Source organism: Anser brachyrhynchus (assembly GCF_964034855.1).
Source record: "Anser brachyrhynchus genome assembly, chromosome: 2".
NCBI classification, from domain to species: Eukaryota; Metazoa; Chordata; class Aves; order Anseriformes; family Anatidae; genus Anser; species Anser brachyrhynchus.
In genome coordinates, this window is record NC_137695.1 from 39,557,661 (window position 1) to 39,569,291 (window position 11,631).

General features: G+C 37.8%; 1 protein-coding gene across 2 annotated transcripts in view; it reads left to right on the plus strand.

Moving 5' to 3' along the window:
* The window catches only part of KAT2B (lysine acetyltransferase 2B), a 44,291-nt gene that overhangs the window by 14,588 nt on the left and 18,072 nt on the right, over nt 1–11,631 (plus strand). For both annotated transcript variants that reach the window (XM_080579705.1, XM_080579706.1), the window contains exons 5-9: nt 865–1,046; nt 3,315–3,506; nt 6,148–6,254; nt 8,006–8,131; nt 10,716–10,852. In XM_080579705.1, the coding sequence (XP_080435831.1) occupies nt 865–1,046; nt 3,315–3,506; nt 6,148–6,254; nt 8,006–8,131; nt 10,716–10,852 (744 nt within the window). The remainder of the gene's footprint in view (nt 1–864; nt 1,047–3,314; nt 3,507–6,147; nt 6,255–8,005; nt 8,132–10,715; nt 10,853–11,631) is intronic.

Consider the following 11,631-nt stretch of genomic DNA (forward strand, 5'->3'; position numbering starts at 1 on the left):
GCATATGTAAGACACATACGCTACTAGACCTTTAAATATGCTACTAAAAAGGTTTTGCACAATGTATTTTTTTCACATTCTTCATACTATTCAATTTGCTTAAGAAGGTAAAGCACAGTAACTCTTTTTACAGCTTATTTTGAAAGAACTTCCCCTTAAAATAGAGGAATAATTTCACCTTTTTGTTTTTAGCAGTTCAGCAACTCAATCACACAATTATTTGCTAAGCAGCAGTATTATAATTGATTTTTATTATATATGTATTGCAGCAGTTACAGTCACACATTTTAACTATTCTCAGTATATATTTTTAAAAAGTAGACAGGTATACAAAGTGCACTGAAGTGACGTACTTGTGAAATGCTGGCACTTCTTGAAGAAATAATATGCCATGTAGACAAAAACTTGAATAGAAGTCCTCAAGCCCAATTTTACTATTTTAGGTGATGAAGAAATATATACTTTTTTATAGAGGAAATACATAAATCATGCAACATGGTTATCTGCAAAATTGTGCATGTATTAAAAAACAGAAGAAAGCTCTCGTGATCTTTCTTTGTTCCCTGACATTTTTTTTTTTTTTTAACTTTGAAAAGCAAGGAAAAAGAAATTTCCTTGTCTCCCTCTAAGTCAGCAAGTCAGCTGCTGGAGAGCAATAGAATAAAAACACGTGGATGCACCTGATTCTCTGCACAGGAGAATCAGTTTGTGGAATCTGACTCAGCAAGGAGTTCATGGTCTCTGGTATTTGTTTTCTTTCCTGTACCTTTTCTCTTGCACATGGTTAATAAAGCGATAAGTGTTTGAGGACAATCCTACAAAAAATAAAGGGTAAATAATTAAACATTCTTCTTCTGTTTCAAGGGTGTGAATAATTTTGTGCAGTACAAATTTAGCCACTTACCTTCAAAGGAAAGGCAGACAATAGTGGAACTGGCTAAAATGTTTCTGAACCGCATTAACTACTGGCACCTGGAGACACCTTCTCAGCGGAGACTAAGATCACCCAATGATGATATTGCGGGATATAAAGTGAATTACACCAGGTAATTGTGCTTTTGCTTATTTAAGGACTTGCTTACAAAAACATGTACACACAGCACACATAAATCATAGGTTCACCATGTAAATTCCTGCAGTCACTAAGCTTATTGAAAACGTGATGACTTTAGAGAAATTATATCAGAGTTGCATACACATCATTGTGTTTTGGAAGGAGTGCTTTATCAGCCAAGAACAGGGATTAGTGACCTGTGAGCAGCTATATCTAACAACCCTTTTACAACTCTTGTATTTGCAAAGTTGCTCTCAGTCTGATTAAGATAAGAGCCTTCTATAAGTTCCTTATTTCGTGTACTAATAATTCAGGCAAGTTATTCAGCTTTTTTTTTTTTTTTTTTCCTGAAAAACCTCAGCTCCATAAAGGAGAAGAGCAAAATCCTGTGTAAGTCCAGACTGTGGCTGGTGATGCTGCTCTGTGTCTGACTGTGATGCTTTCAGATGACAAGTCCTGAGATCGTGTGAGGCAGGGCACTGATCTGTATTCTGTCCCTCTGCCAGTTCACACCTCTCCCACAAAATTGGAAGGGTTTTAATTGTTTAATAGCATGTGTTATGCCACAACTGGTAGACCCTGACCTGCCATAAAGCCTGTCCATGAAGAGTTACCTCATCAAGATTTGTCCATGCACCGCAACATGAAGTTGCCTTCCATTTAGTAGCAGTGTCCTAGTTGGTTTGACTGAGACATTATTTTGCCCAGATCACACCTGTACCACTGGGAGACTTGACAGTTTACAGTCTCATCTCCTTGAACAACTACCTGACATAAAGGAGAGGTGCTGATGATCCATGGGGCTCTTAAGGTTGTATTTGGCACATCTTCACCCTCAGTTTGTTTCTGATAAAGATGTAGTAACCATGGTTGGCTGGAGTCAACATTTTCAGGAATCAATAGCTAGCAATGGCTCTGGTTGGTGACTTGTGTTGTTAATCGTTTTGTCAATTGCAATTTCTCAAACCTTCCTGTCCACAGTCCCTAAGGCTTTCTCAGACCCAAAGTGATGGCTCTTTCCATCTAGTTCCAACTTATCAGATTAATCTTCTCCCTTCCTCTAGGCTCACTCCCTGCCCTGTCGCTAGAGGCACTGCTATGGGTGCTGAGCAAGCAGAACCTGTACACCAAAGGCACACCATGTGAATTCTTGCACTGAATTGAAAACTGGACGATTTTAGTGTACCTTTATCAGTTTCACACATGTCCTTGTGCTTTGAGAAGAGTGCTTTATCAGCCATGAACATAGAGCAGAGGTGTTTGAACAACTATATCTAACAACCCTTATGCATCTCTTATGTTTGCAAAGTTGTTCTCAGTCTGACTAAGATACGAGAGCTTGGCAGAGGGTTTTGCAAGAAGCTGTACTTTAGAGAATGAGACAAGCAATGTAGAAGCCAGCGCAATCTGTTTATGTCCATATATCCAGTTCTTGACTTTTTTGTTTTCGTTGTTGGAGTTTTCATAATGGTTGTGGTCTGATTCTGTTAAAGGTACAGATACAACTGGCTGTGTTCACTTACGCGCAGATATTGAAGCCTTGATTATAAAATTAAAATTATAAAATCATGATCTACATAGTGGGTGTGGTCCTGAATTACCTTTTCAGTACCATAATCCCTTTTTCCAAGAACAGTAACATGACAAGCTATATTTTAATACGTACTTGTTAATGCAAAACTCTTTATGGAGAGAGTTACTGGTAAATGAGAGTATTGAGTCAGGGCTAGTGCAAACAAGCCAGCTGGTGGGAGACCAGGATGGGAGTGCAGTTGGTTTGGGGTGGAACTGGTTAGAAATGTCACCTCTTTTGTGTATATGTAGGGAAATGTAGAAGTTTAAAGAAGGAAAAATGGGACAGGCTAACGGTGAAATCTTTGGAGTCACAGGCAAGAGATGCAAGAGGTTTCATTAATGACTTGTGGAGAGAATCCCTGACATCAACACAAATTTTATGTGATATATGGGTATTGGCTGGCACAAGCACTTTGTGGAAACTGGGGCACAGACAAAAAGAATATATGGAGACCTAAGAGGACTTGGCTGTCATTTTTCTTAAATAAAAAAAGGAAAAAAAAAAAGGAAAAAAAAAGGCAATATAAACGCTGATTAACTCTGTCCAGACTTGATGTGGAACTGATTTATACCTTCATATAGCTCTCAGATGCATTATAAATGATTTAGGTAGTGGTTTTATTGCATTAAGTTATTAATTCATATGTTAGATGGTGGTAATTATCTGGCTTTTTCCCCCTTACAGGTGGCTTTGTTATTGCAATGTCCCTCAGTTCTGTGACAGTCTACCTCGGTATGAAACCACACAGGTTTTCGGTAGGACGTTGCTTCGCTCTGTTTTTACTGTAATGAGACGGCAGCTGCTGGAGCAGGCCAGGCAAGAAAAAGACAAGCTTCCTCAAGAGAAACGAACACTAATCCTCACCCATTTCCCGAAGTAAGGGGTCATAATTTAACTGTGTTCAAGGCTAACTGCTAGCATGCAGCTTTGACGTGGAAATGGAAAAGTGTGAACAGGTTTCTTATCTGCAGCTTAAAAACATTTATTCTTTTATTCAGTAACAAATAGATGCTGCAGCTTTTTTTCTGCCATAGCTCGAACTAGTGTATTTTATTTACACAACAATTTGCTTTAGTTTGTTCTAGAGCTTTTCTTTTTAAGTAGGATTATTCATCTTGCCAGGGGACTGAACTCACTATTAGAATTTATTGTTGGTCACTTACCTTCTTTTTTGTAGACCTTGGAAGCAACATAGGTCCAGCTCTCCAAAAACACATGCTTGCTTCTACTTTTGTGATGGAGCAGTAAAATAGTGGGGTGTGGCACTGGAGTTTATTTACAGTTAAGCATTTCAGTTTAATGCAAGATAGTAGCAGGGAAGAAAGTAGTCACCTCACCTTCAGAAGAGATGAAAAGAAAAGAAAAGAGCAGATGGTAGTCAATGTGAAGCTGCATCAGTGAATCTTAAACTCATGCATTTAATATTGATTACTTGTTCCTGTACTGGAGTATTGATGACAATCTCTTATAATTAAACAACAATTGGATTTGGCTGTATGTGGGAGAATGAGTTTTCTTGAAGCACTCTCGACTTTGTTAGACCTTTTTTGGTCCATTTCAAATGAGCTTTTTAGTCCATTTGAAAAGTTTTACTGGTGGTTAAGGGTGGTGGTTTCTGGATCATTCATCACTTAAAAGCATCCTTATTCTGCCAAGGTTGGCTTGGATCTGCATCCCATATTTAAAAATCCTGTCCTTCCCTACAAGTAAGGAGCTGAATATACCAGCAAGCTGGTGGCACTGATGTTGTGCAGGCTACTTGTCTGGGGCTTAAGAAGTTTAGTGCTCAGGGAATGAAAAACAACATGAGCTTTCCAAACCTGGGTAGATCCATTTTTTTTTTTTTGCCGCTACTATTTTTAGTAGTGCCTTTTACCGCTCTGAAGAGTGTAAATTGTCTCTGGGTTAAACTGTTAGAGGAGTGCTTGGGTATATCTGAGAATAGGCTCATAATCTGACCCTGAAATAGGTGTAAAAAGGATTTAAGAACACATTGGTACAAGGAGCAGATCTGTAAAGTATGCTGTGCTTACAGCCCTACATTTCCAATGCTTTTTGCAGCCTAGAAAAGTAATTTGGAGAGCATTATTATTCATTTTAGTTCCTCTTAATATTCAGATCTGAAAAAGAAGGAAGAAAAACACTGTTTACTGATGGCCTGTATGAAACACGAATAGTGTTTTAAATCTTTTACAGGCTGTACTTGTCTGAAGCATTTGCCTCTCCCATGGCTGGTGTTATGCAGCATGGAGCACCTTCAAAGGGTCTTCCTTGCCTGCAGGAGAGTCGAGCTGCGGTTCAAAATAAATATTTTTAGGAACTTGTGTTATGACACAGCTGTGAGTGTGCAGGTCCAGCAGCCAACAAATAAGAATGAGAAATGTTAACTGAGGAGGCTTTCCAGGACTGCAGTTTTCTGGCACAGCACCTTTGGCACAGCAATGCTGATGTGAGCACACGCAGACTGTGTCTGTATGAGCCTAGGAAACAGTCAACGCAGGGGCTGAGTGCAGAGTTGCTGTGCTGCCTGTAAATGCAACCTTTGCCGAAGTGTAATTTGTGCTTCCGCTCTGTCACGGATGGTCAAGTAGCTTTTTAGCCATTATCAGCTGTATAGATAGCAGCTAGCACCACATATTGCTGTGCTTAGATATAAATGTGCTACGTATAAAATACATCAGCAGGACTTGATCCTGAAAATCCTCACCCTGTTCAAGAAGGTCTTACTCAGCAGTCCTGTTGCTTTCAGCTGGACAGTTTCTTTACATACAGAGAGTGAAAAAGTGTCAGGTAAACTTCTGGTCTGAAAACCCCTTTTGTGTAAGATAGGATAAGCGGCTGTCTTGCTTCAGAAAGGGAATTGATGTATCAGCTACATGAAGGCAGGATTTCTGGGTACTCTGCTCTGTGGAATTTCTCTCTCTTGCAATAGTACTGAGAGAGGTTTAAAGTCGCATAATTTCTATAAGTGTACTAAAGTAAGATCAAAAATACTGTTACGCAAGCACAAACATGCAATTAAATGTTTCAGTAACACACTTAAAGAAATGGAAATGTCTTCCTAAGAGCATTGTTAGTAATTAACACTGGGATTTTATAAATCTGTATGAGGCAGGAGGTAAGTGCTTCTGCAAAACACCAGTTTATCAAGCTAGACATAGTTTGTCATCACTGTATAACATCAGTATCTTAGCATCTCTCAACTTAGTTTTTTTATTAGTGCTTAATTTTGTTCTGGAAAAATAGTTTCCTCCTGTTTCTTTCTGCATTTTCAAATTATATGTGTATTGCTTATAATTAAAGATAAATTTTCATAGGTAAAATCTCTATACTGAATTAAGATACTGATGTCTGTTCTGGTTTGTGACTGTGTGTGTGGTTTAAAGGAGTTGGCCAACATTTTCTTACAGAATCATTAAATATTTTTAATTTTAAAAAGTTGCAAATGCTTATTCTGAAAAGTAACCTGTTTTGAATGCTCCTGTTAAGTTAATATTTTGTCTGTTTTTGTGCCTAGGTTTCTGTCAATGCTGGAAGAAGAAGTATACAGCCCAAATTCGCCTATTTGGGATCAGGATTTCATGGTGTCTACTTCCCGAACTGGCCAACTAGGAATCCAGACAGGTAAGATGCATTTAGTGATGGGATTAGGCAGCACTTGGTATAAAGTACAATATACCCATGCAGTTGATGAATTCTAAAGAGTCACAATTAGATATGCAACTTTATCAATAGCAGGCTATACCAAAATCAGTCTGCCTTGAGTAAGCACAGGTAAAGTTTGACTCTCTGGTGCTTCTTCATATAAAGATCCCATCCTGATGATGGAATCTGGCTAGTCCAAGGTGCCTGTGGAGCAGGCTGGATGCTGAGGCGTGTCTCCTGGGTATGCAAGTGGCAGAAGTGCTCTCATGATGAGCGAGTATGAATGGTTGGTGGGTAAATGGCTGCAGAACAGCTGTCTCCTTGCATGAGGACCCCACACCGGTCCTCTGGCTCCTTAGTAATATCTTACCTTCTGCATCAGATGTCCCATTGTCTTTGGACAGATGCACATGATTTTCAGGGTTCTGTATAGCCTTTCCTTGCTTTGTTTCCTTTTCATGTGGCCAATCAGCTATTCTGCAGCTTTATGCACCCCTTTTCTGTTAGGGTGCCTCAGAGGTCCCTTAAAATTGCAGGAAGACAATGACAGTTTTCTTTCGCTTTCCCCTTCTCCCTCTCTTTTCTGCTCAACGCTATTTAAAATCTATTTATGCAGTTTAGGGGTTGATTTGAATTTTCAGTCTTTTAGGAGGTGAAGACTGGAATTATTTAATTCAGTATTTTGTAACCATTGCTGATTATCAGTTGATGAAACCATCGTGTCAGGATCTGATAATGAATTTCTGAGAGTAATAGGGAAAATTCCACTGTGACAGAGGCAGACTTTTTTTTTTTTTTTGGTCAGAAATTCCTAGTTTGCTTCATGAACTGGAGAATTATGCCTTAGGCACAAGTTCATTACAAACCTAAAATCGTCTTGCTCTCAGAGTTCATTCTGTCATGTACATTTCTGCAGTGCTTCGTTTTAATTTGCACCTCTTAAGCACTGGATTCTTGGCATGAATATGGCACAAAAGAGCTGTTGCTGGTTATGACACCAGGATAAAGGCATGCAGAGAGAAAGACTGCAGGTGTCCAGATTATGAGCTGGCACCTCATTCCCCCTTCCCCCTCCCCTGTAGGCTTTTCTGCCAAAAATCCTGACACAGATGAACGTTGAGTGATTTGACACGGATGCTTTTTTATTGTTGTTGTTGGCCGTGGTATTTTTTATTTTTCATTTAGAGAGAGGTTATTCTGTGGCTTTCTGAAAGAGTAGTTTCATTCTCTAAACTGGTGCAACAAGTTCTCCCTTCACTGATTTGTCCCACCAGCCTTTGAATGCTGTTAGAGTGGACAGCTGAAGTTGAATGATGAGTTTTTACTTTTCAATAGACCCTTACAAAAAGCCTTTTCATGAGGCTGAATGTCAGCAGCCTTGGCAGGTATGTGAAGGAAGCTTGTTTTCTTAACTTGTGCTCAGCACTGCGGAATAATAAAGCCTGATATTTGCAATGAAGTAAAACTAATGCTGTCATCCAGCATTGATACAGTTCCTCATTAAGAAGTTCAGAAAAATATGTTGAGGTAAAGTTCTAACACCTCTGCTTGCCCACCAGTGTCATTGGTCTGTTGCGTGTTGTTAGTGTTATTTGGCAGGTGGGTCACTGTGAAGCTGGGTCTGTCATCATGACAGTCATTTGGTCAGCACCATAATGAATTTCATGTCCTGATTTTATTTATTTATTTATTTGTCTGTGTGTGTGTTTGTGTCTTTTATACCATTGCAGTTATTAATCCTCCTCCCGTTGCAAGATCTGTTTCATACAGTGCAAGTCCTTCATCTCTGGAGCAACCCAACAGTGGAAACATGAGTCCTGCTTGCAAAGTTTCTTCTGTCCTTGACCCAAACCTAGGTAATGAAGAGGAAGACTCGCTTTTTTTATTTCGTTGATGTTATCAGTAGTTGTAGTATATGATGACCATTGCCTTCACCCTGCAATAGTGACCTTGAGGTGTTCTTGCTAAAAGACACATACATGCAGACACACAAAGTTTTTCTCCACTATGGTAATGTTTAACTAGCAGAAATGGCAACTGTATTTGGAAAAACAACAACAACAACAATCTGTTTAAATTCTATTTAAAATGGGAAGAGTTCTATAGGTGACAAAGGTTGTTGAAAATACTTGACTTTACTTGGAGTACATGTATTACAACCCATAAAGGTTTTATTTTTACAGAAAAGGCAGAGTAGAAGGGGCCATTGCTTCTTATTTATTTATTTATTTATTTATTTTTAATCTTTCAAAGTACTGAAATTGCAACTGAGTGATAAAGTAAAGAACACACACACGAGGTTAAACATAAGAACTGAATGAGGTTAGATTTAAAAAGTTTTCTGGGGAAAAAAAAAAAAAAGATGATGAATGCATAAATTCTCCTTTTTCAAACACCTCAGGATTAATGAGCCTGTCAAGAGTTTGTAGGTCAGAGGGATGATCGCTAGCTCATGTAAAGTAAGTCCTTAAGGAAGCTGAAGAAGCTAAATGAATCGTTAGCCTCAGTGTTTGCTACAGAGGAACTTAAAGAGGCTCCTGAACTGCAGCTTCCTTTCTGAAGGACGAGTTGGGAAATGGCCATAAAAGTGGGAATGAGAAGATTTTTCTATTACAGATCAGTAAAATAAGTAGTAAGTAGTCGCCACAAAAAGAATAATATATTTATATATATATTATTTTCATTTTGTGAAACGAAATATGCAAGCAAACTAATTAAATTGTGCAGCTGAGCTGTCATTTGATTTGCCCTCAACACTACAGAGCTGAAACACCACAGATGCAAAATTGTTTTTTTAAAGGCCTTCCAAGAGAATTCAGGAAACTGTACATTGTAAAACTGCTATTTCAAACAGTTAGAAGAGATGATAGTATGTGAGTAAGATGATGTGGAAATTTGGTATGCATTTTGTAGAACTCACAAATTGTATATATCTATGAAGGAATTGGTGAGCATTTGGAAAGTGTTTTGAATGACCTTGTGTACCTGGATTTCCAGAAAGCTTTTGATAAATTACTTAAATAAATAAATAAATCTGATAATCTGACTTGCGACAATAATTTAATCTGTTAGGATAATTAAGAAAAGTTCATTCACATGAATAATTGTTTAAAAAATAGGAAATAATAGGAATTAAAGTTTCCACAATGAAAGGAGGTTAACAATAAAATTATATCCCTAAGAAAATGCTGCTTGAAAGTGAAAAAGGGAGTGAAAAACTTGATCCTCATATACTTAAAGTACTGTATCTGTTGCAAAACAGTCTGTACAATATCTGAAAAATACTGGGCCCTAAATTATCTGGCTGTTTCAGAAAGGAGATCTCAACATTATTTTGGATTTTGCTAAGGAGAAAACAAAATAGCTCACTAAGTGCTGTTCACAAAGTCAAAATTAGATGTTCTGGCTCTGACAAGGACCAGTAGCAGATCTTTAGGGGAAAAGATTGAGGAAAAAGGTAACCATAGAGTGATACTCCTGTTTGTATGCTTTCCTAATATTTGATGGTCTGCTGCTTCGATAAATCTTGAGCTAGCAGATGGCTTTTTCAGTATTATCGTATCTATTAGTCCTTGGTGGATGTTTTTTCACAAATTTGTTTAGTTAGTTGCTTTTGCTATATTACATGTTGGTTTGCAGTTCGTAGTGCAGTTAATAATTAACATGGTATATTTTGATTTGGAAACTTCATATGGATTTTCTGAGTCAAACATGTATGACGTCAGACTGTATATGCTGCTTGGTATACAAAAACGATGAAAAAAACCCTATAATGGATACTTAATTCCAGTGAATCAAAAAATGAGATTTCATATTATCTGAAAGTACGTGCTGTAATATGTATTGATCCCTGATCCTCCAGTGGTAATTTTGCCTGATAGACTATACATGTTATGCATGTGTTGAGTTCAAAGTGTTATCAGTAGCTAGTTATATATTATAACCGCTCAAGGTAACAGTAGAAGGATGACACTTTATTAATATAGGGCAGTTTGATGGAAAGGCAAAGGTTTTCTGTATTGTGTGTGCAGCAGTAACATTGATCTTGCCCCAGCATTCATCATAACAAAGAAATGGAGTCTGAAATAACTTACGTATTGCTTAGCTCAGTACTTCTTCACCCATGATGCTTGATTTGTTTAAGACTTTGAACAGCTGATGCTGTTCAGGTGTTCTGTGGATATGTACTAGCAGACTTCCTGGCATATTAGTATTTAAGATGCAAATTTCTCTCCTGCCCATAAAAAAGAACTGTAAATCCTAGCTCCTTATCAGAAAACAATTAATTAGGAAAGCAATTAACCTTCTGCTTATATCTGAGAACATCTAAACTGGTCCACAGTTGTGGTCTGCTTCCTCATTGCTGGTTTCACAAATACAATGATTAAGCTGTCTGTGACAGTTTGGTCATTTCTAATTTGTCCTGGTTTTGTTTTATAGGGGAAAAAAGAAAAAATAATGAACCTTATTCTCTGGAGGATTCAAAAAGACCAAGAATTGTAGGAGATATTCCTATTGAGTTAATCAACGAAGTCATGTCAACAATTACAGATCCAGCAGCAATGCTTGGGCCAGAGGTGAGGAATGCAGAGATCTGGTCTGTCTGTAAATGGTCTATTTAAAATAAATGTTCCATGTGAATAAAATATGAAAAGCTAAAAGTCCACAAAACTTACCATGCTGTCAGTAAGAGAAATACAGACTTTGAGAGGATATGTTTAGGTAAGCAAGAAGTATTGATGAAATGTATCATTAACATGAAGAATAATTCTACATTTTTTTAATGCTTTGTTACTGTTTTTAAAGAGACTTGGAAACTAGTGATACTGAGGAAGCTGATCCCAGTTTATTCTGTAAGGTACTTTTGTTGCAGGACAATTCTAGAGTATGCTTTTTGTTGTTAATCATAGATGTAGCTCATTAGACAAGGTAAGTTAGGTTCAAATCTTGCAGAAGAATGAAAGACACAAATTTAAATCTTCTGTCTAGTGCGGGAGAGCCAAGCTAAACAGTTATTTGCTCTTTCTTCCACAGTTGCTCTTTTTTTTCTTCTGCTGGAAGAGAAAAACAGAATTGCAGAATTGTGCCATGTACAGAATTGCTTACTTTTTTTTTTTTTTTTTGGCTGGCTTTTCCTCCTTCTGTTCCCTTTGCCAGACTGTTTTGCCAGCAGCTCTTGTTTGCCAAGGTTTAGCTAGAGTGTGATGAAGATTTGGATCCACCTACATTTCTTGCTCAAACTATATAACGTGACTTATGGCTCTGCATATTTACAAGTGCTATGCCAGTCTGGATGTTGAGACTGGCAGTGACTAGAAACCCAGCAGCCAAACTTTGCTCTAAAAAGTAAACAGTA